The following is a 23466-nucleotide window of genomic DNA, read 5'->3' as shown; positions in this document are numbered from 1 at the left end:
AGCGTGCAGGTGGCAGCCAGATATGGGGGGGAGTGAGGGAGCTGCTTCCCTTCCCAGGGGACCTGCAGGACCTGGGGTTCATGGAAGGAGTGGTGCCACATGTGCACACGCGTGTACCCACGCAGGGCACTTGTTGAAGCACAACGGGGGATTTTCTGCAGCCCTGGCCAGTGTGGAAGGGTGCGTGTGGACCGTGTCTGCGTGGTCGGTGCCGGGGGCTCACGGCAGCACAGTGTGTGAGAAACCCTTTGCTTTTCTAGGTCATGTCACCACTGCCTGTGCTGGATGGCGCCTGGCAGCCAGGGCTGCCAGTGATGTGGGGAGGTGGCCCCGGGGTGGCCGGGCTGGGTTGTGGCAGAGAATCTGGTGGGGGTTTGTGACAGGGTGCTGCTGGTGGCTGGGGTGCCTGTGGAGCTGGTGGCACGGGGCTGGCACTTGGCTGTGCGGCTGGGAGAGCTCCCAGCAGGGCGATTATTTTGGACTAATCTCTCCCCTCTTGGTTTCTGAGCCGAGGAGGGTTTGTGGGGAGGGAGCTGGCTTATGGAGCTTGCACCAGGCACCCGTGGGGAGGAGCGGGGCGGTGCGGCTGTCGTCACTGTCACCATCGCCTGGCTGCCCTCTGGTCACCCTCACTGGCGAGGCTCAGCACCCCGTTTCCCAGCGGGGTTCGTTACCAGCGGCACAGACGGTGGCAGATGCTCGAGTTGGCCGTGGGGCAGTGCTAGCCCCTCTGTGCCGGAGCCTGGCAGCAGTTCCTCCTCAAGGCCTGCCCGGCTGCTTGTCAAGCCTTGTCAACCAGACCCTGCTTTGATCCAAGGAGTTTGCAAGAAGCCGGGATCCTACAAATTTGGTCTGTGCTGGAGACAAAATGGATACGGAGCTGTCACCGTGGGCGGCTTGCTCTGCGACCGGCAGCTGCGCGGCAGAGGTGCTCCAGCGCCTGGGACACGCTGCTGTCTTCCTGGCTGCCTCTGGCTCTTCTCAGCACCTCTAAGGATCTCTGGCAGCGCAGCTCTTCTGCCGAGTGTGACACCGCCGCCGTGCTGGGGGTACTGGGCTCTGCTCGGAGAGCTGCAGCTGGCTCTGTCTTCCCTGGGGGCTTGTGGGCACCAGCCACCTGCCCAGAGAAGCGAGAATCGATGGGTTTTCCTTCACCTGGGCTATTCCCATCACTGCTGAGGTCCCATTCTGCAAGAAGGGCTGCCCGTGCTGCCCTGCCCGGAGGAGGATAATGCTCGGATGGACCATGGGACGAGCCGCCAGCCCTGGTCCAGCGCCCACGCAGCCCTCGGGGCTGGGTTGCTGTGGTACCTTGATGCTTTTCCACGGGAGTTTGGAGCGGGGCCCTGCAAACTCATCTCCGACCACGATGCTGTCCTTTGGGCTGGCTCTGGGCCACCCAGCTCAGTTGCCAAACGTCAGAGGCTCCGTAGCTCCTCGGTGCTCGCGAGGGCCATTGTGTCCCCCCCCGCTTTCGTTCCGTCTGTTCATTCTTGATGTCCTCCAAGAGTGGGATGGAGCCAGGTCCCTTCTTCTCCTTGAGGCACCTTGGAAGTTCCCGGTGGATCTGGGTCTGGCTGAGACAGTGAGTTACAAAACAAAAAATCCCTCTCCAGCATGAACACACATCCAGGCTGCCACCTCCCTGCTGCCACCCCTGCAACTCGGACCCCCCTTTGGAGCTCTCCTGGGGCTCTCAGCCCCCCGTCCCTTTGTTGTGTGGTGCCAGGGCAGGAGGGAGATGATGGAGAAGGGGGAGCTGCATCCCAGTGACGTGGAAACGAGTCAGAAGAGGCCGTGGGAGAGCAGCAGGAGCAGCCGCGGCTGCTGCAGCCCCTGCGGGTGCCCTGCTGCAGGGGGGCTCGCCTCCAGGGACCCCCGTGGCCGTGGAGGGGGGAGGCAGCACACGCTGTTCCCTGGCAGAGTGTAATCCCTAATCCCGGTGGAGATTTCACTGTGCTGTCTCTCGGCCGTGCTTTTGGAGTGGAGTTTTACCAACAGCAGTTAAGTAAAATAAATAAAAAGGCCTGTGCTTGCCAGTGCGAGCGCGGCTCAGCCGCTGATTGGCAAAGCGGCACCATTAATTACCGCTCGGCGCTGCTGCCAGCCTGCCAGCTTCGGGAAAGGTGGTGGCAGCGCGCCGGGGACACCAGAGGGAGAGGGGGAGATGTGGGAGCGATGAGGGGGGAAAATGTGGTCCCGGGAGCTGGGGGGGTTGTGCCATGGTGGGTGAAGCGGCACTGATACCCGTCTTCCCAGCGAGTGTCCATGCGTGCACGGGAGCCCACGCATGTGCACACACATGTGCACACACACGCCTTTGCAGGAAGCCGTGTTTTCGGGAGCTGTGATCTCAGCGGTGATGCTCACAGCGTTAATCAGCTGGCAGGGAGGCTGCGTGCGTGCTGGGCTCGGTGCTGGGGGTCCCTGGCACGGGGAGGACGGGCGCAGGGCACCGAGGGCTGAGCATGGAGGTGGCGGAGGCGGCTTTGAAGTTCCCGGATGCCTTTGAAGCGCTAGTGAAGACCCTGGAAATTGGAGGGTTCTGGACTCTCCCGGCAGGAAGAGCTCGTCATGGCGCTTTGTTCGTCGGCATCGCCGCTGGGCAGGCAGGGATGTGGCCCCGTGGGATGGGAGCTGTGCCATGGCCATGCCGTGCTGTGCCACCGCCAGCCTGCTCCTCCCCAGATGCCGTTGCAGGGAACGAGGCCGTTCCTGCTGTGGTTCAACACCCAGAACTGCCCAGCCTTTCCTTACCCTGTGCCCTTGTCCCGAGCCATCCTCGCCTTAGGAATTCTCATGCATCGTATATTTTCTACAGCCTATTAAAAGAACAGTGTCAGTTTAAAAACCGTGTCTCTTAAAACCCAAATCTCCTTTACTTTGCTATTAATCGTTTCTCAGATTATTAATGCCAGCGGGATTTAGTGTTGCCCGTTTATCACTTTTGGGGCTGGTTTGTTGTTTCTGGCTTTGCCTGGCTGGAGAGGGGCAGCCGCGGCAAAGCAAAAGCGCGATGGTCAGGAACCGCCCCCCGTTGTGCCGGGAGGATGGAGCTGGACCAGATCCGCGCCAAAATCCCCATTCACGCGAAGCATCTTCAGGGAAACAACCTGTTTGTGCGGTGTGAGCGGGGCTGGCATGGAGTGGTGCCTCCTGCTGCCGTGCCACAGCCGCTACCGAGGGGACACCCAGCCCCGGTTGCGTCCTGCCAGTTACCAGCACCCAGCGGGATGCGATGGCAGCGATGGAGACGGGCTGCAGATGGGGAGCCTGGGATGTCGCTTCCGCTCAGTCACTTCCCAGCTCTGTGATGGCTCTTTAAAAGCTTTAATTAAAAACCCACCCCCTTCATCGCACCCGAGCGGGGAACAAAGGCTGGAGGGTGGCCGAGGTGGGTGAGCGTGCCAGCCTGTGCCAACCGTGCACCGGGTGCCGTCCCCGGGGAGCAGCGGCCGCTCCAGCGAGGTGGTTGGGTACGGTGGGTCCCTGGGGGCAGCCGGCATCCCTCCATCAGCAGGCGGTGCCGGGATGCAGCTGCCGGGTGGTTTCTCCCTCATGGACCATTTTGGAGGGGTGACGGGCAGCGGGGCCGTGTCCGGGCACCCTGGCGAGGCTGGGCTCACCGGTGCACACCGACGGCGATGCTGCAGGGTGCCATGTCCTTGCTGTGGTGCCAGGTAGGGGGTGATGGTGGCCCCTCCTTGATCCAGGTGACTTGGTGCCCCAGATGTTAAAGATCTTCTCAGGCCCAGCATGCAGCTCAGTGAAATATTTTCACTGCAGCAGCAGCAGCAAGCGCTGCGGGGAGCGGGGCTGGTGCTGAACGAGCTGTATCAGATTTGATCTGCTCTTAACGAGTCCTGGCCTTCAGGAGCAGCCGTGGCGCGATACTGGGCTCTCGGGCAGCTGCAGCTGCAGCCCCGGCAGGTTTTTGGGGTGGAGGGAAGCTCCGCGTGGTCTGGAGCACATGGGTCTTTCATGGCACTGTGTTATAAACGTGTGGAGCCTGGGCAAGCATTGGCAGTGGCTGTGCCCGTCCCCACTGAGCCTTCCAGCGGCCGGTTTGCCCCGGTGGCCATGGCGCGGGCAGGCTGGGCACCGGCAGGAGCCGGGCAGGAGATGATGAGCGGCTGGCGGTGCCCGAGCATCCCTCCTCGCTGCTCTCAGGCGAGGGAAGCAAGCACCATCTTGTGTCCCTGCCAGGCTGCGGGAGCCCCGGGAGCTCGCTGCAGAGCAGCAGCATGTCCCTGCCTGACCTCCTCTTCCTCCTCCTCCTCCTCCTCCTCCTCCTCCTCCCATCCCCGGCTCTCCTGGAGCAGTGGAGGGATGTGATTCTTTGCTGAGTGCTTGAGGAGCACCAGTGGGGGACGCCTGCTCCGTCTGCCCCTCGGCTCCCCTCCGCTGCTGCCGTGGGTGCGGGGGTCTCCTGCCAAATCCCCCGGGATCTCCTGAGGGTGGAAGTGGCCACAGCCAAGCAGGGTTTTCTTTTGCCCCACATCTCCCTGCTTACATTGGGTTGTCCTCCCTGGATCCAGCCCCACGCTGGCTGCTCCAGCCCCGTTCTCCCCACGCTGCTGGGGCGGCAGGAGCCAGCGCCAGCCTGTTGCATGAGAGCTGGGTTATTTTTAGCTCCCTAATGTGCCCGTCGTGGCTTCAGCGCAGGCTTGGCTGAGGCTCAGGCTCCCTCCTTGATGAGCAGGGGGATGCCCCGGTACCACTGCCTGATTTGGGAGCCGGAGATGTTATTTGGGGATGGAGAGGAGCATCCTGGCGTTGCACTGAGCATTCGGCATCCCCATACGTGACTGGAATGGAGGGGAGCAGGGACCTTGGTGATTTTTGGAAATCAGTCTCTGGATGGCATTCATCCCCTGCAGCCACCTCTGAGCATCCCCCGCGGTCCCCAGGGCTGCCTTGGGTGCAGGGTCCCCAGCAGAGCGGTGCCGCCACACGCGCGGTGGCCTTTGCCACCGTACAGCCGTGCTCCGGTCCCGCTTAATAAGGCCACCGCGTGCATTATTTTATTAATGAGTTATTAAAAAGCTATCCACGGCGATGCTGCTGCGTACCCGGCATGACGTCCAAGAAATATGTACTTTAATGCTTGCTCGCCCTGTGTCAGGCGCTTGTGGCAGGTCGGGGGACACACCACACTGTTGGGGTGCCCGTGTACCCGGAGCACATCACCCTGGGCTCCTCTGCTGAGCTGCCAGTCTGTCCCCACGGTGCTCGGGGGCACCAGCAATAGCTACAAGGATTTTTATAGCCCAGTCTGGACAGAAGCTGTTCGGTGGCTCCTTGCCCAGGCTGTGCTTGGCTGGCTCTGAGGGCAGGGGGGTCTCTGTGTTGGGGTCCATTGGCTGTGGGGGGAGCCGGGTCTCTGCTCTGGGGGTTTTGGGGCGAATCCCTGGTCCGTGCTGTGTGGTCCCAGGCCTGGGGGCTGCCTTGGCACAGCCTGGGGGACAGCGCAGGGGTCACTGCTGGCTGTCCCTGGCCTCCAAGGTGGCAGCTGTGGCCGTGGACCAGCTGGGATGCTGCAGAGCACTGGCCCCCTCACTCCATAACATCTCTGTGCCTCCCAGTAAGCATCTGTCTGTCTGTCTGTCCGTCTGTCTCTCCCGCAGGGCAAATGCCATAGGATGACCGCTGCTGGTCCCCTCTTACTGGCTGTGATATCGTCTGTCCTGTGGTTCACGTGGGGCTTCGACCCGGCTCCCAGCGCCTGCTCCGCTCTGGCCTCCGGCGTCCTCTACGGCTCCTTCTCCCTCAAGGACCTTTTCCCCACCATCTCCTCCGGCTGCTCCTGGACCCTGGAGAACCCCGACCCCACCAAGTACTCGCTCTACCTCCGCTTCAACCGGGAGGAGCAGGTCTGCACCCACTTCTCGCCCATGGTGCTGCCGCTCGACCATTACCTGGCCAACTACACCTGTGACCCCCGCGGCGAGGCCACCAGCCCCCCGCCTGCCCACCAGCGCCCCGAGGAGGAGGAGGAGGAAGCCGAGCTGGAGCTGTGCGAAGGCACGGGGCCCTTCACCTTCCTCCATTTCGACAAGAACTTTGTGCAGCTGTGCCTGGCGGCCGAGCCCGAGGCGGCCCCCCGCCTCCTGGCCCCACAAGCCCTGGAATTCCGTTTCGTGGAGGTGCTGCTCATCAACAACAACAACTCCAGCCAGTTCACCTGCAGCGTGCTCTGCCGCTGGCTGGAGGAGTGTCTGCAGGCGCCCGGCACCCGCCGCTGCGGCTTCACCCACGCCGGCTGCAGCTGCCAGGCGGGGACCCCCCCGGCACCACGGCGCAACGGCACCCGGCACAGCGCCCGCACACCCGCCCCACCGCCTGCTGCCAGCGACTGCTGCCCCCCGGACCTGCATTCTGCGAATGCCAATGATATCGACCTGCCCGAGGTCCCGCACGGTGAGTGGGGTGCAGGGGGAGCCCTGGGGACGAGCCTCTTGCTCCATGTGTGTTTCCCGGAGCATGGAGCAGGGAGGGTGTGCGATGGGTGAATCCTGCCCGTGCATGCTCCCTAGGGAAGTAGGGTGCAAATCGGGTGCTGCACATGGAGCATGGAGAGGCTGTGCAATGGATAAATCCTGTTTGTGCACACTCCCCAAGGCTGGAGGGTGCAAATTGGGCACTGCACAGAGCAAGGGAGCTGTGCAATGAATAAACCCTACCCATGCATGCTGCATGGGGCAGCAGAGTGCAAATTTGGCACTGTACCTAGAGCAAGGAAGTCATGCAAAGGGCAAACCTGCCTGTGCACAGTCCCCAGGGCAGGAGGGTGCAAACTGGGTGCTGTGCATGCAGCAGAGAAGCCATGCAATAGATAAATCCTCCCTGTACATGCTCCATGCAAACTGGGTGTTGTGTGTGGAGCCAGGAAGCCATGCATTGGGTAAATCCTCCCTGTACCTGCTCCATGCATATTGGATGCTGTGCATGGAGCAGGGAAGCCATGCTATGGATAAATCCTACCTGTACACGCTTCCTGCAAGAGGAGTGTCCAAACTGGATGCTGTGCCCAGCGCAGGGACGCCATGCAAAGTGCAAATCCTGAGCACGCTCGCAGCTCCTGGTGCACCTCGCCTGAGCAATGGCCAAGCTCAGCTGAGCCGCAGCTCGCCCTGCCCTGGCCAGTTAGCGCGGCTCCCCGCCGGCCCTGGCTGTTTGCCGCGGCTGCTCTGGCACAGCCTGCATGGCCCCGGGGCTGCTGCTCGCCCCACTGCGAGCCCGGAGCGGGAGCCCTGTCACTCTGCATTGCTGGAGACGTGGAAAACAATTTGCAGGTAAAATGACCCTTTCCCGTGGCAAATTACCCTTGACTGCTGCGGCTCGGGCGCTTGTTATTCCAGGGAGGATGTCACGGCACGGTGGCATGGCGCGGCCGGGCTATTAACCAGGCGGAATGAAGCCATTTGCTCGTTACGGGATTGCAGGAGCCTCAAGTGAAGATAAAGCAGCCATGTTCACCCATACCTTGGGCACGGTGGTCAGGCTGCCCGAGCGTTCCTGTCACCCTCAGGGCATCTCTGCTGAGCCCAGCGAGGGGATGCAGGGCTTTTGGGTGCACATCTGGCCAGATGTTCACCCTGCGCCAGCCCTGGGAGATGCGTGGAGAGGAACAATCCCCAACTTAGCTGTTTAGGGTCTTTATCCAGCAGATTAGGTGGTGGTGATGGGCTGTGGGTATACATATAATTTCATTGGGCTTTAGCATTTATTTCTGGAGCTAAATGTCATTACGGGCAGATCCCCCGACTAAATCCCTGGTCCGTTACAGCTGCAGGGTTATAAATCGCCTCATCCCAAGGGGAGCTGCTTGAGCTGATTTTACTTTATTTCTTCTTTTTTCCCTTTTAAATGCAACTCCTCATGGGTGATTAAGAGCTCAGCGCCTGGTTCAGGTGCCATCCCTGAGCTCGACCTGGCTGGTTCTCTGCTCGGGGCACCCAGGGATGATGGAGGGTGGAGGAGGGCTGGAGGATGCCTCATCCCTTTGGTTCCCTGGGCTTTGGTGGGGGTTAGCGATGCCCATGGCTGGTTTGGTGGGGTTTAGTGATGCCGAGCATGGCTCAAAGAGGGGATGCTGGAGCGGGGAGTCCCCGCAGACCCGGCAAGTTTGGGCACGGAGCCACCTGCAGAGCGGCTGCACGAACTCCCGCTCCTTCCCCAAATTACATTTGACATTCAATTAAAACCTGGAGGCACCCGGAGGTACAATGTTATTGTGTTATTGCGGCACTGCTGCCTCGGCCACCCCGTGCGCCGCTCGCTGCCAGCCCCTGCGCCACGTCCCCCCTGGGGTTCCCCAGCATCACTGGGCTGCACCGCAGGCCGGAGCACAGAGCACCTTTGATGGCAGCGAGGGGGGGTCCCAGGCACCCACCTGGCCTCCCCCTGGGTGAGAATGGCCGCCTTTCAGGGTGACGGTGACAGGCAGGGCCGGGGGGCTGAATGGCGCCTGTGAGCCCAGCCTTGGCGGGCGCCCAGCGCTGATCTCACCAGCTCCGCTCTGCCGAACGCCGCAGCCGCGCAGCGACACGGGGGCTGGCACCTGCCCAACCGCTCCCCGGGATCCCCATGGCCAGCCGCCGTGTCCCCAGGGTGTCCGCGCTGTCCCCTCCGTGGCACAACTCTCCCTTGGGGCCGGGGAGGATGTGGTTGATATGGTTGGAACTGGGCGGTGCAGCCCCGGTGAAATGTGGTGCTGTGTCCACGCAGATGGAGTGGGGATGGGGTTGAAAATTTGTGGGGTGACGTTGGGCATGTTGCATCTATGCAATAGGGGGGGATCTTTGGGGGGCACAGAACCCACAGTGCCACAGCCAAGCAGTCCCAGCCCTAGGCTGCCCCGAACCCATCACACTTCAGAAACCAACCCCTGGGGAGGTGACACCATGCCTGCTGGCTTGTGGGGACACGACTGGCCTTGAGGGACATCCTGGGCTCCCCAAAAGAACCCCCCTGGCCTTGCAGCCCAGCAGCCATGCCACAGTGTGGGGAGGTGGGGGATGCCTGGGTCAGGACTGGGCGCAGGTACCAGGATGGAGGATGCTGGGGATGGAGGATGCAGGGGATGGAGGATCCATGGGATGGCCGCAGCCGCCCTGTGCTGACAGCTGGGGATTTAGTGCTCTCAGAAGGAAATTGAATTTGGTGTCTCTGTCGAACACCGCCAGGGAGAGCGCCCTCGTATATCCTCAGGATTTATGGTTTTCCCCGGGCACTCACCATGACGGGTATAATTCTGCCATGCTGCTCGTGCAGGCAGGCGGCCCCATGGGGAGCTCGGCCCCATGGCTGGACAGACCCCCCAGGGCAGCCCCTAGCCCCCCTGGGTCCCCCTGCACACCCCATGCCACAGAGCAGGATGTGTTGGGACAGGAGCCAGGGGTGGCTGAAGGTAACAGCGAGGACCCTGAGCAGGGGACAGGGCCAGGCAGGGGTTATGCTGGATTGAAAGGAAAAGTCAGTCAGTTTGGGTCTGGTTTAAGGCACTAAGAGCCCTGTCTGGGGCTCGTACATCACCTGCAGGTGTTGCTGCCATACTGTCCATGGGAACTCACCAGCATCCTGCAGGGTTCAAGGGACCCTGCTGCAGGATGTGGGGTGGCCTGGGGGGCACGGGGGACGCCGGGGAAGGCGTCACCCCCTGCGCCCGCAGCCGCGCGTCCCGCCGAGCCCTCCGCATGCCAGTTAATTTCACGCCAAGTGCTCTTGATGGATCTCTTGTTATTTTTGGTGAGCCGAGCTATAAATTTGTGCCACCTCACTGCAGCAAGCTGTTAAGTGGGGACGCAGAGCACCTCTGCCCAGCACCACGGGGACACGGGCACCCCGACCGCCCTGGGGACATGGCACCCCTGGCTACGCTCCAACCACAGCCCCTCTGACACGGGGCGATGTGTTTGGTGGGAGCTGTGACACATTTTGGGGGGCTGTGAGTGTGCTCAGCCATCTCAAGCCCTCAAGGATGCCACGCAGTGCTCAATGTGGAGCTGGGTGTTGGTGTCCCCCCTGCAATGTCCCTTGACCCGCAGTGGCCTGTCCCCATCTCCGTCCCCTGCCCACTCTCACCAGAGCCCTTTTTTCTTCCAGGCAATGAGATTGAGGAGAACCTGAAGGTGAAAACCCAGTGGCCACGGTCGGCAGACGAGCCAGGTGTCTACATGGCCCAGACAGGTACTGGCACTGCCCCAGTGTGGGGACAGACACAGGACAGAGGTGACATGGGGCTTGGGGTGATGGAGATGGAGCAACTCCCTTTTGCTTCCTGCTCACGGACCAACTTAATTTGCTCCATTTATATATTTTTTTCCTTTACACCTTCCTCCGAGGGTTGTAAAGCAAAAAAAAAAAAAAAAATCCATTAACTGTTTAGTTCAAATGTATTTATTTGGCAAATCCATCTGGCTAATTTGAGTGCACTGCTTCCCGCTCCCCAGCCCCCCTTGATTTATGGTCGGAGGGCTCAGAGGCGAGCGGGAGATGGATGGGCTCTGTGTGCCTGGCATGCAGATCTGCTCCGTGCTGGGATGCTCGTGGGGGTCCTGTCCCACTGGGAGCTGCTGGGCAGAGCCGGGGGTGACCCTACTGGTGGCCATGGGGTCCCCATGTGACGCAGGGCATTGTCACCTCCACGGGAGCCCTGCTCCGCAGCCTGCGTCTTGCCTGTCTCTGGGACAAATCGTCCCCTTCGGAGCCCTCCTCCATATATTCCTTTTTAATTTAAACTGATGGCCTTTGCTTCTGGCCTGTCCAATAGCTTCAGCGACATCATCAAGCTTAATAAGAGCTGGGTTGTTGTAAATGTCAATGCTGTGCCTGGGCGGGGAGAGGGAACCGCGCCGGGCTGCCCGCGCTGCCTGTGCTGCCCAGTGGGTGCTGCCCCTGTGCCGGGTGCGACCCTGTGCCCCAGCCCTCATTGGGATAGTTTTTGTGTGGTTTAAGGAAGGTGGTTAAATATCTCCTTCTCTGGGGATATTCAAAACCCACCTGGATGCGATCCTGTGTGATCTGCTCTGGGTGACTCTGCGTTATAGAATCACAGAATCATTTTGGTTGGAAAAGCCTCTCAAGATTGTCGAGTCCAACTGTTCCCCCACCCCTGACACTGACCCCTGTCCCTGAGAACCTCATGTCCGTCTGTCCAACCCTCCAGGGATGGTGACTCCAGCACTGCCCTGGGCAGCCTGTTCCAATGCCCCACAGCCCTTTGGGGAAGAAATTGTTCCCCACATCCAACCTCAACCTCCTCTAAATCCCAGATCATCTCCCCATCACACTTGTGCTCCAGTCCCTTCCCCAGCTCCGGGGTTGGACGGGATGACTCCAAAGGTCCCTTCCAACCCCAACCATGCTGTGGTGCTATGACCTTCCCCGTCCCCCTGGTGCGGTAACCATCTCTCAGGCTCCGTGTCACCCGCAGGGGACCCAGCGGCAGAGGAATGGTCCCAGTGGAGCGTGTGCTCGCTGACGTGTGGACAGGGCTCCCAGGTGCGGACGCGCTCCTGCGTCTCCTCGCCCTATGGAACGCTGTGCAGCGGGCTGCTCCGTGAGACGCGCACCTGCAACAACACGGCCACCTGTCCAGGTACGGGGGACATGGGGACACCAGGGGGGGTCGGAGCCAGCTGGGGTGCCCAGCGCTGATGAGGCTCTGGGTCAGTGCCCAAAGGGCTGGGTGGATGGGAGGCTGTGGCATGTCTTTGTTGGGGCTTTCTGGGGGTGTGGGAGCTCTTGCAGGTGGGGGGATGCTGTACAAGGTTGGGGCTCTGTGTGGCAGTGCTGGCGTGGAAGCATCGTGTGCTGGGCTGCTCTGAGCCCCGTCCCCATATCATCTCACCTTCCCAGTTGTACCAGCTCCTGTGAAATCACATGGAGTGCAGCAAGCTGGGGGGTGTCTGGAATGGGTGCCCCAGTGCCCCATGTCACTGGTGCTGCTGCTGGGGGTTTTGACTTGGGAGCAGCAGGGCTGGTGACCCCTCTATGCCCCCTTGGGGCTTCCCCAGGGTGTCCCTGAGGCTTTGTGCTGGGGGAATGTGGTGCTGGCGCCTGTGCTGGGGGACATGGGGCCGGGCGTCTGTCAGGACAGTGTGATGGTGGGTCCCCACTCGCACGGGGCAGGACGGGGCTGAGCTGCTCAGAGTTTCGAGGCAGGTTGTGGGCAGGAGCAGACAGGCGGGATGCTGGGGGTCTTCCTGGGCCCGTTTGTCCATGGTGTGTCCGTCTGTCTTGTGTGGAACACTGGGGGTTGGAGGGGCCTCGGGGTGCTGCAGTGGCAGCCAAATCTGAGATGTTTCCGAGGCTTTGCACCCCCAAAACACACAGGTGCCTGCTTCCCTCCATACCGGGAGCACAGCCCTGTCCTGGTGCTGCAGGGAGGTCGCAGCTCGTGGAGGAGCATCCTTTGGGATGCTTGTGCACCATATGGTCCCCACTCCCTTCCTTGCGAGCTGAGCTCCGTGGATGCGATGTGTAAACGGGGTGGCCGTGCCCGGTGTGTCCATGTGGGCTGGAGTGCGCCTGGCTCTGTGTTGGTGTGGGGGGACATGCGTCGCTGGTGCCGGGATCCCAAAGTTGGCACCGGAGCAGAGCAGGGAGTGGCAGCGGCACCGCTGCCTGCTCAGAGCCCTCGGGGTTTGGGCTTGGGCGTGATGGTGGGACACAGAGAGGAGATGGGGACTGTCCCACATCTCTGTCCTGGGGCACGAGGGGTCTGCGGTGAGCAGGACCCCTGGGTGCAGGGAGGAGGAGGAGGAGGCGAGGGCGCTGTGCTGTGTTGCAGTTCGTGGTGCCTGGGAGGAGTGGTCCCCATGGAGCCTGTGCTCAGTGACCTGCGGGCGAGGGGCCAGGACCAGGACGCGGCACTGCGCGGCCCCGCGGCGCGGAGGGAAAGCCTGCGAGGGCCCCGAGCTGCAGGCCAAGCCCTGCAGTATCGCGACCTGCCCGGGTCAGTACCCCCCGCTCCCCCTGCTCCTCCGTCACCCCCCAGAACCCCAGGAGATGCCATCAGGGTCATTGGTACTGTGAGGGATGGGTGGCATTGCTGCGGGGACCCGGGACAGCCTGTGGGCGCTTGACATGGGTGCAACCTCCTGTCCCTGATGGAGAGCCAGCTCTGTCGGCGATGCTGGGCGGGCTTGAACCCCACCATAGGCAGGGTGACCAGCCTGGGGACCGCAGAGGAGCTGGCTCCTTCCTTCTCCGTCTGCTGACACAGACTGTCCCCGCAGCATGCACAGCGCTGGCACTGGGACATCATGGGGCACCAGGGAGGTGGCAAAGGGGGTAGGTTGCAAGGCCTGTCTGCGTGCAGGTGGCAGCGCCGTCTCTGTCCCTCCCTCCTGCCATGGTGACAGCCATGGGGTGTCTGCAGCGATGGCCAGGGATGATGCCACATCAGGGCTGGCGTCCCTGTGTGTGTCGTGGTGAGGCCGGGAGCAGGAGGGAGCTAAGGGTGAGCAGGGAGCAGCAGCTCTGGCAGGGATGTGTCACCCACGGCTCGTGGCTTTTCACGTGGCTGCCCCACGGAGCTGCTGCTGGAGTGACGGGAGCTCAGAGCAAATCCTTCCCCAGCCACCCTGGTCCCTACAGGTGGGCTCACAAGTCTGGCAGTGAGCAACGGAATCATTTTGGTTGGAAAAGCCCCTCAAGATCATGGAGTCAAACTGTTATCCCATCCCTGGCACTGCCCCGTGTCCCTGAGAACCTCATCTCCGTCTGTCCAACCCTCCAGGGCTGGTGACTCCAGCACTGCCCTGGGCAGCCTGTTCCAATGCCCCACAGCCCTTTGGGGAAGAAATTGTTCCCAAGATCCAATCTAAACCTCCTCTAAACCCCCCCAGGTCCCTCAGCCTCTCCCATCACACTTGTGCTCCAGCACCTTCCCCAGCTCTGTTCCCTTCTCTGAACCCACTCCAGCACCTCAAGGTCTTGTTTGGTGTGGAGCGATGCTGGGGCTGTTTGGTTTGTTGCGTCGTGGTGCCAGGGGCTCACATGGCCCCATGAGCATGACCATGTGTCACGCTGGGCGTTGTAGTGCTATGGGGCTGTAGGAGCATCTGCTCGGGGTGTGGGGACCAGTCCTGGTGCCAGCCCCCCCGTCTGGGGCATGATTCGGCGCTGGCTGTTGCTGTCGGCACAGGAGGAGCCGCCACATCCGTCGGTTGGACCCGTTGCGCAGGGGGTCGGGGAGAACCAGGGCTGCGCGGCCAAGGGGCCGCCGGCCGGGGAGGCTGACGCTGCTCCTCTCGCTTGTCCCCGCAGTGGAAGGGCAGTGGCTGGAGTGGGGCGCCTGGAGCCGCTGCTCCGTCACCTGTGCCAACGGCACGCAGCAGCGGACGCGCAAGTGCAGCGTCGCGGCCCATGGCTGGGCCGAGTGCCGGGGGGCCCACGCCGACGCCCGGGAGTGCTCCAACCCCAGCTGTCCCAGTAAGGCCCCGCGCGCTGGGGGGGAGCTGGGGGGAGGCCATGGGTGCTGCTGGCATGGTGCACAGCCGTGCATCCACCTTGTGTCACCACCGGTGACACCAGGATGCCGGCAGTCCCCTCTGCTGTGTGTAAGGAGCAGGAGGCAAAGGGTGATGCTGGGGATCAGCAGCCCCCCCATAGTGGTTGCTCCCTCCAGGCACATCCCAGCTGGAGGAGCCGGGGATTCACCCTGTGCCCTCACTCCTGTGTCACGCTTTGGGGACCCGTTGGTGCCCGGTGGCGGCAGGTCCCGGTGTACTCTGGGCGCACAAGCACATGCGAGCTCTTGCAGGGCTGGGGGCAGCTCTGGGGATGGGGGGACACTGGTGGGGGCAGTCAGGCCAAAGGATGGACCCTGTCCTCATCCTGTCCTTCGACCCCATCCTTGTCTTGTCCTTCGACCCCTCGGTTTCGGTGGTGGGTGCGGAGGGAGGCGGTGGCTGCGCCGTGACGGGGCAGGGAGCAGCTCTGCCATGTGCCGAGATACCCTTGGGCTAGACAGGGCTGCTGGGCTCGTCTGAATGAGATTTAAATCCTTGATCCATGGATTTCATACGCTGCAGGGTTTTCAATGCGTGGCATGGGGAGCGGGGGACCAACCGCTGCTGGGGCCCATCAGCCCATCCTCATTCCCCTGGGTGCCACTTGCTATGCTGATCCAAGTGTCCCACTGTGTCCCCATCCCTGCAGCTGACAGCAAATGGGGTCCCTGGAACCACTGGAGCCTCTGCTCCAAGACGTGTGACACCGGCTGGCAGCGCCGGTTCCGCATGTGCGAGGGCACGGGCGTGCAGGGCTACCCCTGCGAGGGCAGCGGCGAGGAGGTGAAGACCTGCAACGAGAAGAAGTGTCCAGGTAGGGGACGCCCCCGTCACCCCTGTGCCCGTCACCCTGTGTCCCACCTGCACCTGAACCCCCGTCTTGTCCTCCAGCCTACCACGAGATGTGCAAGGACGAGTATGTGATGCTGATGAGCTGGAAGAAAACAGCTGCCGGGGAGATCATCTACAACAAGTGTCCCCCCAACGCCACAGGTAAGCACCCCCGAAACCCCACACCCTGGAGCAGGGTGGCATCGGGGTCCTGGGCAGTGCCACCTGTCCTTGGAGACACGGTTCCCGTGCTGGTGACAAACCCGGTTCTCCCGCGCAGGGTCTGCCAGCCGCCGGTGCCTGCTGAGCCCCCATGGCGTTGCCTACTGGGGGGTGCCCAGCTTCGCCCGCTGCATCTCCCACGAGTACCGATACTTGCATCTCTCAGTAGGTGCACGCTCTGGCGCGGCCCCCCTTCCCTCCCCTCCCTGTCACTGGGCGTCTGCTCTGTCCCCCATCTCTGCCATCCCCTCCCGGGCAGGGAAACCCAGCAGCTGCCTTGCTTTATTGCATGGGGAAACGGAGGCAGGGCTCCCTGGGCAGGGCTGGGAAAGGGGGGGCCCTGTTCTGGAGTCGGAGGGGGACCCCAGTGTAAGCAGTGTCCTTGGAAAATGACTTTTGGGGTGGGAACGAACCCCCGTGTCCTGCTGCTGCCCGAATTAGTGAAATTAGCTCTGCAGTTTTCCCACTGCCCTGGCTCTGCGCATGGCAAGGGAGCTGGGGACAAGGAGCATGGTTGGGGAGGGTGCTGGTGGCCAAGTGACACTGTTGTCCCCCCCATACAAGCTGCGGGAGCACCTGGCCAAGGGGCAGCGAGTGCTGGCGGGCGAGGGGATGTCGCAGGTGGTGCGGAGTCTGCTGGAGCTCATGGCCCGCAAGACCTACTACAGCGGGGACCTGCTCTTCTCCGTGGAGATCCTGCGCAATGTCACCGACACCTTCAAGAGGGCCACCTACACCCCGTCCTCCGAGGACGTGCAGGTAGCGGGGCAGGGGACGGCGAGGGATGCGCCCTGGGGGAGGTGGCAGCGGTCGGTCCCTGGACACCAGCCCCGCTGAGCCCCGTCCCCGCAGCGCTTCTTCCAGGTGGTGAGCTACATGGTGGACGCGGAGAACCGTGACAAGTGGGAGGATGCCCAACAGGTGAGTGGAACAGGTCACAAGGGGGTGGCCGGGGGAGCCGGGATGTCCCCAGCATGGGGACAATGTCCCAGCAGCTGCGGAACTGGTCCCTTGCCCACAGGTCTCGCCTGGGTCAGTGCACCTGATGAAGGTGGTGGAGGACTTCATCCATCTGGTGGGGGATGCACTGAAGGCTTTCCAGAGCTCCCTCATCGTCACCGACAACCTGGGTGAGCGGTGGGATGGGCACGGGGCCGGGGCGGGGCTGGGGAGCCGGACGGTGACACCTGCTCTGCCTGGGCAGTGATCAGCATCCAGAGGGAGCCCGTCTCCGCCGTCTCCAGCGACATCAACTTCCCCATGAAGGGGCGACGGGGCATGAAGGATTGGGCCCGCAGCTCCGAGGACAAACTCTTCATCCCGCGGGAGGTGCTCAGCCTCACGTCTGCTGGTGAGAGCGAGCGTGTGCACGGGAACGTGCAGGTGTGTGCATGGATGTGTGCATGGGTGTGCAGGCGTGGGAGTGAGCGTGCGGCTGGGGCTGCACAGGGGTGTTCATGGGTGTGAGAGTGCACAGGTGAGTGCACATCTGGTGCTATGCGCATGTGTGAGTGCACATCTGGGAGTGCACGTGTGTGTATGTGTGTGAGTGCTCATCTGGTGGTGTTCACACATGTAATCATGCTCATCTGGGAGTGTGCATGTGTGTGCACATGAGCATGCACATGTGAGTGCACATCTGGTGCTGTGCACATCTGTGTGTGCACGTGTGGGTGAGCATGCACGTGCAAGTGCACATCTGGTGCTGCATACATGTGTGACTGCACATCTGGGATTGTGCACATGTGTGAGTGCATATCTGAAAGAGTGCATGTGTGTGCACATGTGTGAGCATGCACGTGTGTAATTAACATCTGGTCTTGTGCACATACATGACTGCACATCTGGGAGCATGCATGTATGTGCACATATGAGCATGCACATGTGAGTGTACATCTGGTGCTGTGTGCACACGGGGCATGCACATGTGGTGCAGCACACATTTGCACATGTCTCAACATGCATGTCCAGGAGTGTGTGTGTGTTATGAGCACACACGTGTGAGCTTGTGTGTCTGGGGCTGTGCACATGTGGGAATGCACATCTGGGAGTGTGCATATCTGGGAAAGCACATGTGTAAGTGTTCACATGTGTGTGTGTGCAGGCCAGCTCCTGCCAGCTCGTGTGTCTGCATGTGTCCGTGTGTCTGTGCCATGTGCACGTTCCCCGCTGCGTGTCGGGAGCAGCCATGTGTGCTCTCACATGTGCATGTGCTCTCTGCAGAAACAGAGGAGTCATCCCACTTTGTCATCGGGGCCGTGCTGTACCGCACGCTGGGGCTGATCCTGCCCCCACCCAGGTGAGTGGGGCTGCCCCTGCTGTCCCCCTGGGCTGTGTCCCCATCCCGGTGACAGCCCGTGCCCCTCCCTTCAGGCCCCCCCTGGCTGTCACCTCCAAGGTGCTGATGGTGACAGTGCGCCCGCCAACCAAACCCGTGGAGCCCCTGGTCCTGGTGGAGCTGTCCCACATCATCAACGTGAGTGTCCCCCTCCTGTCCCATCACCATGTCACTGTGTCACCTCTCAGTCCCATGTGGACCAGCCCCTTCACTCCCGGGCACCGAGAGCAGGGCAAGGGCCAGCAGCTCCCAGCTGGTGGCCACAAATACTTGGCTCTGTGCCCACGCTGGGGACGTGCCAGCACTGGGGGAGCTGGGCAGGTCCCCAGCATATCCCCATGAGCCGGTCACCCCTGGGGTGGGAGGTGAAGCACTAACCTGTCCCTCTGTCCGCAGGGCACGTCCCACCCGCAGTGCGTCACCTGGGACTACTCGAGGACGTGAGTGGGGTGCAGGGGACAGGGACACCCCTGGGGCAATGCTGGGCAATGGGGCTGTCCCAGCACCCAGTCAGTCCCTGGGGAGGTGACAGGGCGGGACGGGGAGCGGGGACAGTCCCTTCCCGTGGCTCAGCCCCTCCTGCTGCGGGTGAATCGTGCTGCCGCGGGATCGATGTGACGCCAGGGACGGATGCCGCCAACCTGCCAGATGCAATTATTTAGTGCAGAGCCCAGTGCTCTGGCAGTGCAGGAAAGTAGGGCATGGTGGGGGGGACAAGGGGGACACTGCTGGGCCCCCCAGCCCGGTGCCTGTGGGTGCTCCATGCCCCAGGGTCACTCGTTCCAGTCCAGCTCCGTGTTGATGGGGAGTCGTGTGGCTGTGATGAGTGTGGCAGGTCTCAGCCTGGCCCGGGGGAGCTGTGTCCCCATCTGTCCCACAGACCCAGTTCCCGGTTTCCTCACTTTGCTGGGAGCGGTGGCCAGTGTCACCGTGGGGCACCCCCCTCCCTGCTCCCTCTTGGAGGGGTGCCAATGGTAGAAGGGGTCCCCATGGCAGTGGGCAGGCATCACCTGCTCTGGGGCAGCACATCTGTGCTGCATGAGCCATGGCTTGTACTGGGGGGGGGGCCCTGGACTGCTCCTGCCTGCTCCATTCCCCCCACCCCTCCTCTCTCAAACCTGGTCCCCTCCTGCTGTGGTTTGCCCCTCTAAACCTGAGTGGGATGATTAAAAATCAAACCTCCTTGTTTCACTGCTCCCCAGGGGGATCAGCACCGGGCAAGGACGGCTTCACCCCCCCCGCGACAGCCAGGGGGATTAACCTGTCCCCTGGCAGTGTCCCCCCATCCGCCTCCCCCCAGGCAGGGGCCAGCGAGGGGTTAACTGGGGAGAGACACGAGGGGCTGCGTGTATGTTTGATCATTTCCAATTGCTCTGTCCCATTAATCAGGGACGCTGGCTTGGGAAACTGGGACACGGAGAGCTGCCAAACCCTGGAGACCCTCCCCGCGCACACCAAATGCCAGTGCCGCCAGCTCGCCACCTTCGCCGTCCTCGCCCAGCTGCCCAGGGACCTGGTAGGGGACAGGGACAGGGACAGGGACGTACCCACAGGGGACACGGGCCATGGATGGGGGGCGAGCCCCAGGCTGCCGAGGTGGGGGTCCCGGGGAAGGATGAGGATGCCCGCAGGCACCTCAACAGGGTTGGAGGGGCACTGGGGGGTGAGGGGGTGTCTCCCAGCACCCAAGGGAATCCTCTGCACCCCCTGGCACGGCAGGGTTGGGTTTGGGTGGGCAGGGGGCTGTGGGGGTCGATAGGGCTCGATGTGGGGCATTGCTGTGTGCAAGGAGGGGAGGGGGTGGCCCTAGGCATGCCCCCCATTGCTATTCCACCCGCATCCCCTGTTGGCATGGAGATGGGCACGGGTCCCCGGGAAGGCGCCTTGGCTGAGCCACCGACCCCCTCCGGTGCCCAGGGGTCCCCAGCCGGGGGGTGGAGGGGCCCAGCAGGGGGCTGGCAGGGAGCAGCCGTGGGCGGGCCGGGACTGAACCACTTCCCCCTGCTCCCCACCAGGCCATGGACCCCTCGGGCACCCCCTCGGTGCCGCTGATGATCGGCTGCGCCGTCTCCTGCATGGCCCTGCTGACCCTGCTGGTGATCTACGCTGCCTTCTGGAGGTGACATGGGGACCTGGGGGGCACCTGGGGTGCGACATCATATGGGGAGGGGGCAGCAAAGCCTCAGCATCAATGGGATTAAATGCAACATGTTGGGAGGGGAATAAGCCTGGTGGGAGAGATTTCTGGACTGTCCCACACTGCCAGTGGCCAGCTGTGAGTGGGGAACATGGGGCAGGGACATGGGGCAGGCGCCCTGGCCCCATGCAGCTCCTGCCCACGCAGGTTCATCAAGTCGGAGCGCTCCATCATCCTGCTCAATTTCTGCGTCTCCATCCTGGCCTCCAACATCCTCATCCTTGTGGGCCAGTCCCAGATGCTCAGCAAGGTGGGTGCCACCACCCTGTCCCCCCTTGCAAGGTCCCCAGGCGGGGTCCGAGCCCTCTATTCCTGGCCAGTCACCTCAACCCTGCTGGCTCGCAGCAGCAGATTGGATTTGGATTAATTCAATCTCAGGATTAAATCCTTTGCGCCGGTGGCTTTGACACAAACCTCGCTTGGACGTGAGAGTTTAACCACCGCAGTGCCAGGTCCATGGCCCTGGTGGTGCCGCGAAGCGTCCCCCTGACGTGCCCGTGTCCCCGCAGGGCGTGTGCACCATGACGGCCGCCTTCCTCCACTTCTTCTTCCTCTCGTCCTTCTGCTGGGTGCTGACGGAGGCCTGGCAGTCCTACCTGGCGGTGATCGGCCGGATCCGGACACGCCTGGTCAGGAAGCGTTTCCTCTGCTTGGGATGGGGTAAGAGCCTGGGATGGGGTTGGGGGGAGTCACCGTGCACCCCTCCCTGCAACCCCCTGGGTTATCAGAAGGGGAAACTGAGGCACGATGGAGGAAAGCAGACCCAGGTGGTTTCGTCTGACCAGCTGGGCCACGGGGAGCTGCCACAAGGGCTCCATTCCTGTCCCTGGCAGTCTGGCACAGGGGTGATGCTGGGAGGGGACAGCGATGTCACCCCTCTGCAGCTCTAGCCTTGTCTCACCTCTCCAGGGTTGCCAGCACTTGTGGTCGCCGTCTCTGTCGGCTTCACACGGACCAAAGGCTACGGGACAGCGAGCTAGTACGTGGGGACAGGGGGACACAGGGCTGGGCACAGGGACCACTCCAGGCTGGCAGTGCCGGGAGCAGGGGATGGGGACAGGGGTGTCCCCTCTCCATCAGCCCCTGAGACACCGTGGTCCCCGCAGCTGCTGGCTCTCGCTGGAGGGGGGTTTGCTCTACGCCTTCGTGGGACCCGCTGCTGTCATCGTGCTGGTGAGCTGTCCCCAAAGCCTTGGACCCCAAAACCCACCCCAGCGCGTGGCAGCTCCCACCGGCCCTGGCTCGGGGGTTTCCGTGCCCAACCCTGACTGCGGCACCCCTCTTGCCCAAGGTGAACATGCTAGTCGGCATCATCGTGTTCAACAAGCTCATGTCCCGTGACGGCATTTCAGATAAGTCCAAAAAGCAGCGAGCTGGGTAAGTGCCCTGCGCCCCGCGGGCCGTCTTTGAGCACCCTGCCGTGGTGGGGGCTCAGCTGGGAGCGGGCTGAGGCCGGGGCAAACTTTATCTCACCAGTGGGCAGCCCAGGGCAACCACAGCTCCTTGGCAGAGGCTGCTGGAGGGGCAGTAGCTGGGGGGGAGCCTGGGGAAGGGGGAGCTGCATGCTGCAGACCCCCGCCAAGAGGGCTGAGCCCTGTCCCCCTGTCCCGCTGCCGCTTGGCCACCCCGCTTATCATTAACAACTGCTGCTGCCCTCGACTAACCCAGCTCTCTCTCTCTTTCTCTCTTCCATCTCCCATTTGCTTTTTGCCTGTGTCCATCCGTCTGTCCATCCATCTGTCCATCCATCCATCCATCCATCCATCCATCCATCCATCCATCCATCCATCCATCCATCCCTCCGACCCCTGCTCCATCTCTGCCATCCCGCTCTCCCATGGCCTCGCTCCCCCCGCGTGGCCCGGTCCTGGCTGCGGGGCACCGGGGGGTGGTGGGCATGTAGCTCCAAGCCCCCCCCCTGCGGCAACCTGCTGCTGAAATGCACCAAGTGCGGCGTGGTGTCCAGCGCGGCCATGACCTCCGCCACCGCCAGCAGTGCCATGTTAGTGCCCGCCACGCGCCCGCTGCGCCCCCGAGCACAGCCTGGCACCCCAGGGAGCAGGGGGTGGGCGCTGGGTGGCACCCCAGGGTGGGGGGCCGGGCTGCGGGTTGGGGGTCCCGTGGGCAGGGCGAAGGCTGTGTGCTCAGGGTGGCCCCGGGCACGGGGTGCGCGTGTCCCAGCGCGGCCATCACGTCTGCATGGCATGGCTTCCAGCAGGTCACCTCATCGCCGGGGTGCGGGGGGGCTCAGCTCCTCTTCCTTGGGGCATGGGGGGCTCCGCGCCATAGGGCACAGGCCAGGCCTGGCCTCAGGGGTGTCCCCAAGGACCCTCTTCCCTGCAGATGAGCCCCCACGGGTGCTGGCTGGGACATATCCAGAGGGCTGTGACTGCTGTCACCCTGCGCAGCCCGGGTTCCTGCTCACGGGGGTTTAGTTACAATAGGAGCAGCCCCAAAATTCACTGCAAAACAAGGAAAAAAATCCCCTTTCTGCTCTTCTTGTGGCCGTGGGCGGGTGACAGTGGCCCCCGTGTCCCCCCAGCACCCTCACTGCCTGTGTGGGGACAGGGACACGCGTGGCTGGGCTGGCTCTGCGGTGCCAATGGCTCAGCCTGGGTGGGGGGAAAGGAGCCCGTGGGCCCCTCACCCTAATGCAGGCAGTGCCCTGAGCACCCAGCCAGTGCTGACCTGGGGACACTGAGGAGGAGGGGACAGCAGGGGCCACGGGGCGCTGGGGCTCGGGTCTCTGTGCACGTGCGGTCAGCCCTGGCCATGCGCACGGGTTGGGGGGCGATGCTCGGGGGCTGTGGCAGGCTGGGGGGCAATGCCTGGGGGGCTGTGTGTGGGCACAGCAGGCTCACCCCGGCCCCTCTCTCCCCGCCCCAGGGCATCGCTGTGGAGCTCCTGCGTGGTCCTGCCTCTGCTGGCGCTGACCTGGATGTCGGCCGTGCTCGCCATGACCGACCGGCGCTCCATCCTCTTCCAGGTCCTCTTCGCCGTCTTCAACTCCGTCCAGGGCTTCGTCATCATCACCGTGCACGGGTTCCTGCGCCGAGAGGTGGGGTGACCCCGGAGGGGTGCCATGGGGGGGGACCTTGGCCGCGGGGCCGTGACCGGCTCTGTCCCCGCAGGTCCAGGACGTGGTGAAGTGTCAGATGGGGGGGTGCAGGAGTGAGGAGAATGAAAACTCACCCGACTCCTGCAAGAACGGGCAGGTGCAGATCCTGGTGAGTGTGGCAGAGCTGGCACCGGTGGGTCTGGGGGTGGCTGCTCCCCTCATCTGGGGCAGGGTCCCCCTTCCAAACCCCTCTGCTCCCCGTGCTGGCCAAGATGCATTCATTTCCCTGTCTCTCTCC

General features: G+C 62.9%; 1 protein-coding gene across 7 annotated transcripts in view; it reads left to right on the top strand.

Annotated features, from left to right (window-relative positions):
• ADGRB2 (adhesion G protein-coupled receptor B2) overlaps positions 1-23466 on the top strand; it is a 95078-nt gene that overhangs the window by 68503 nt on the left and 3109 nt on the right. For 2 of the 7 annotated variants that reach the window (XM_065041595.1, XM_065041599.1), the window contains exons 2-26: positions 5628-6420; positions 10108-10191; positions 11438-11602; positions 12797-12961; positions 14278-14442; positions 15172-15336; positions 15414-15515; positions 15634-15740; positions 16140-16334; positions 16428-16496; positions 16597-16705; positions 16780-16926; positions 17799-17874; positions 17949-18051; positions 18310-18353; positions 19303-19429; positions 19929-20032; positions 20258-20360; positions 20620-20770; positions 21020-21089; positions 21217-21283; positions 21402-21487; positions 22014-22112; positions 22997-23168; positions 23242-23337. In XM_065041595.1, coding sequence (XP_064897667.1) covers positions 5628-6420; positions 10108-10191; positions 11438-11602; positions 12797-12961; positions 14278-14442; positions 15172-15336; positions 15414-15515; positions 15634-15740; positions 16140-16334; positions 16428-16496; positions 16597-16705; positions 16780-16926; positions 17799-17874; positions 17949-18051; positions 18310-18353; positions 19303-19429; positions 19929-20032; positions 20258-20360; positions 20620-20770; positions 21020-21089; positions 21217-21283; positions 21402-21487; positions 22014-22112; positions 22997-23168; positions 23242-23337 — 3564 coding nt within the window. Of the gene's footprint in view, positions 1-557; positions 1586-1619; positions 2004-5627; positions 6421-10107; positions 10192-11437; positions 11603-12796; positions 12962-14277; positions 14443-15171; positions 15337-15413; positions 15516-15633; positions 15741-16139; positions 16335-16427; positions 16497-16596; positions 16706-16779; positions 16927-17798; positions 17875-17948; positions 18052-18309; positions 18354-19302; positions 19430-19928; positions 20033-20257; positions 20361-20619; positions 20771-21019; positions 21090-21216; positions 21284-21401; positions 21488-22013; positions 22113-22996; positions 23169-23241; positions 23338-23466 lie in introns of those variants that run through there. The other 5 variants (XM_065041593.1, XM_065041598.1, XM_065041594.1 and 2 more) reach the window with 5 other exon arrangements.

Source organism: Columba livia, chromosome 26 (assembly GCF_036013475.1).
Source record: "Columba livia isolate bColLiv1 breed racing homer chromosome 26, bColLiv1.pat.W.v2, whole genome shotgun sequence".
In the NCBI taxonomy this organism is placed as follows: Eukaryota; Metazoa; Chordata; class Aves; order Columbiformes; family Columbidae; genus Columba; species Columba livia.
This window is presented reverse-complemented; position numbering and strand designations above follow the sequence as displayed.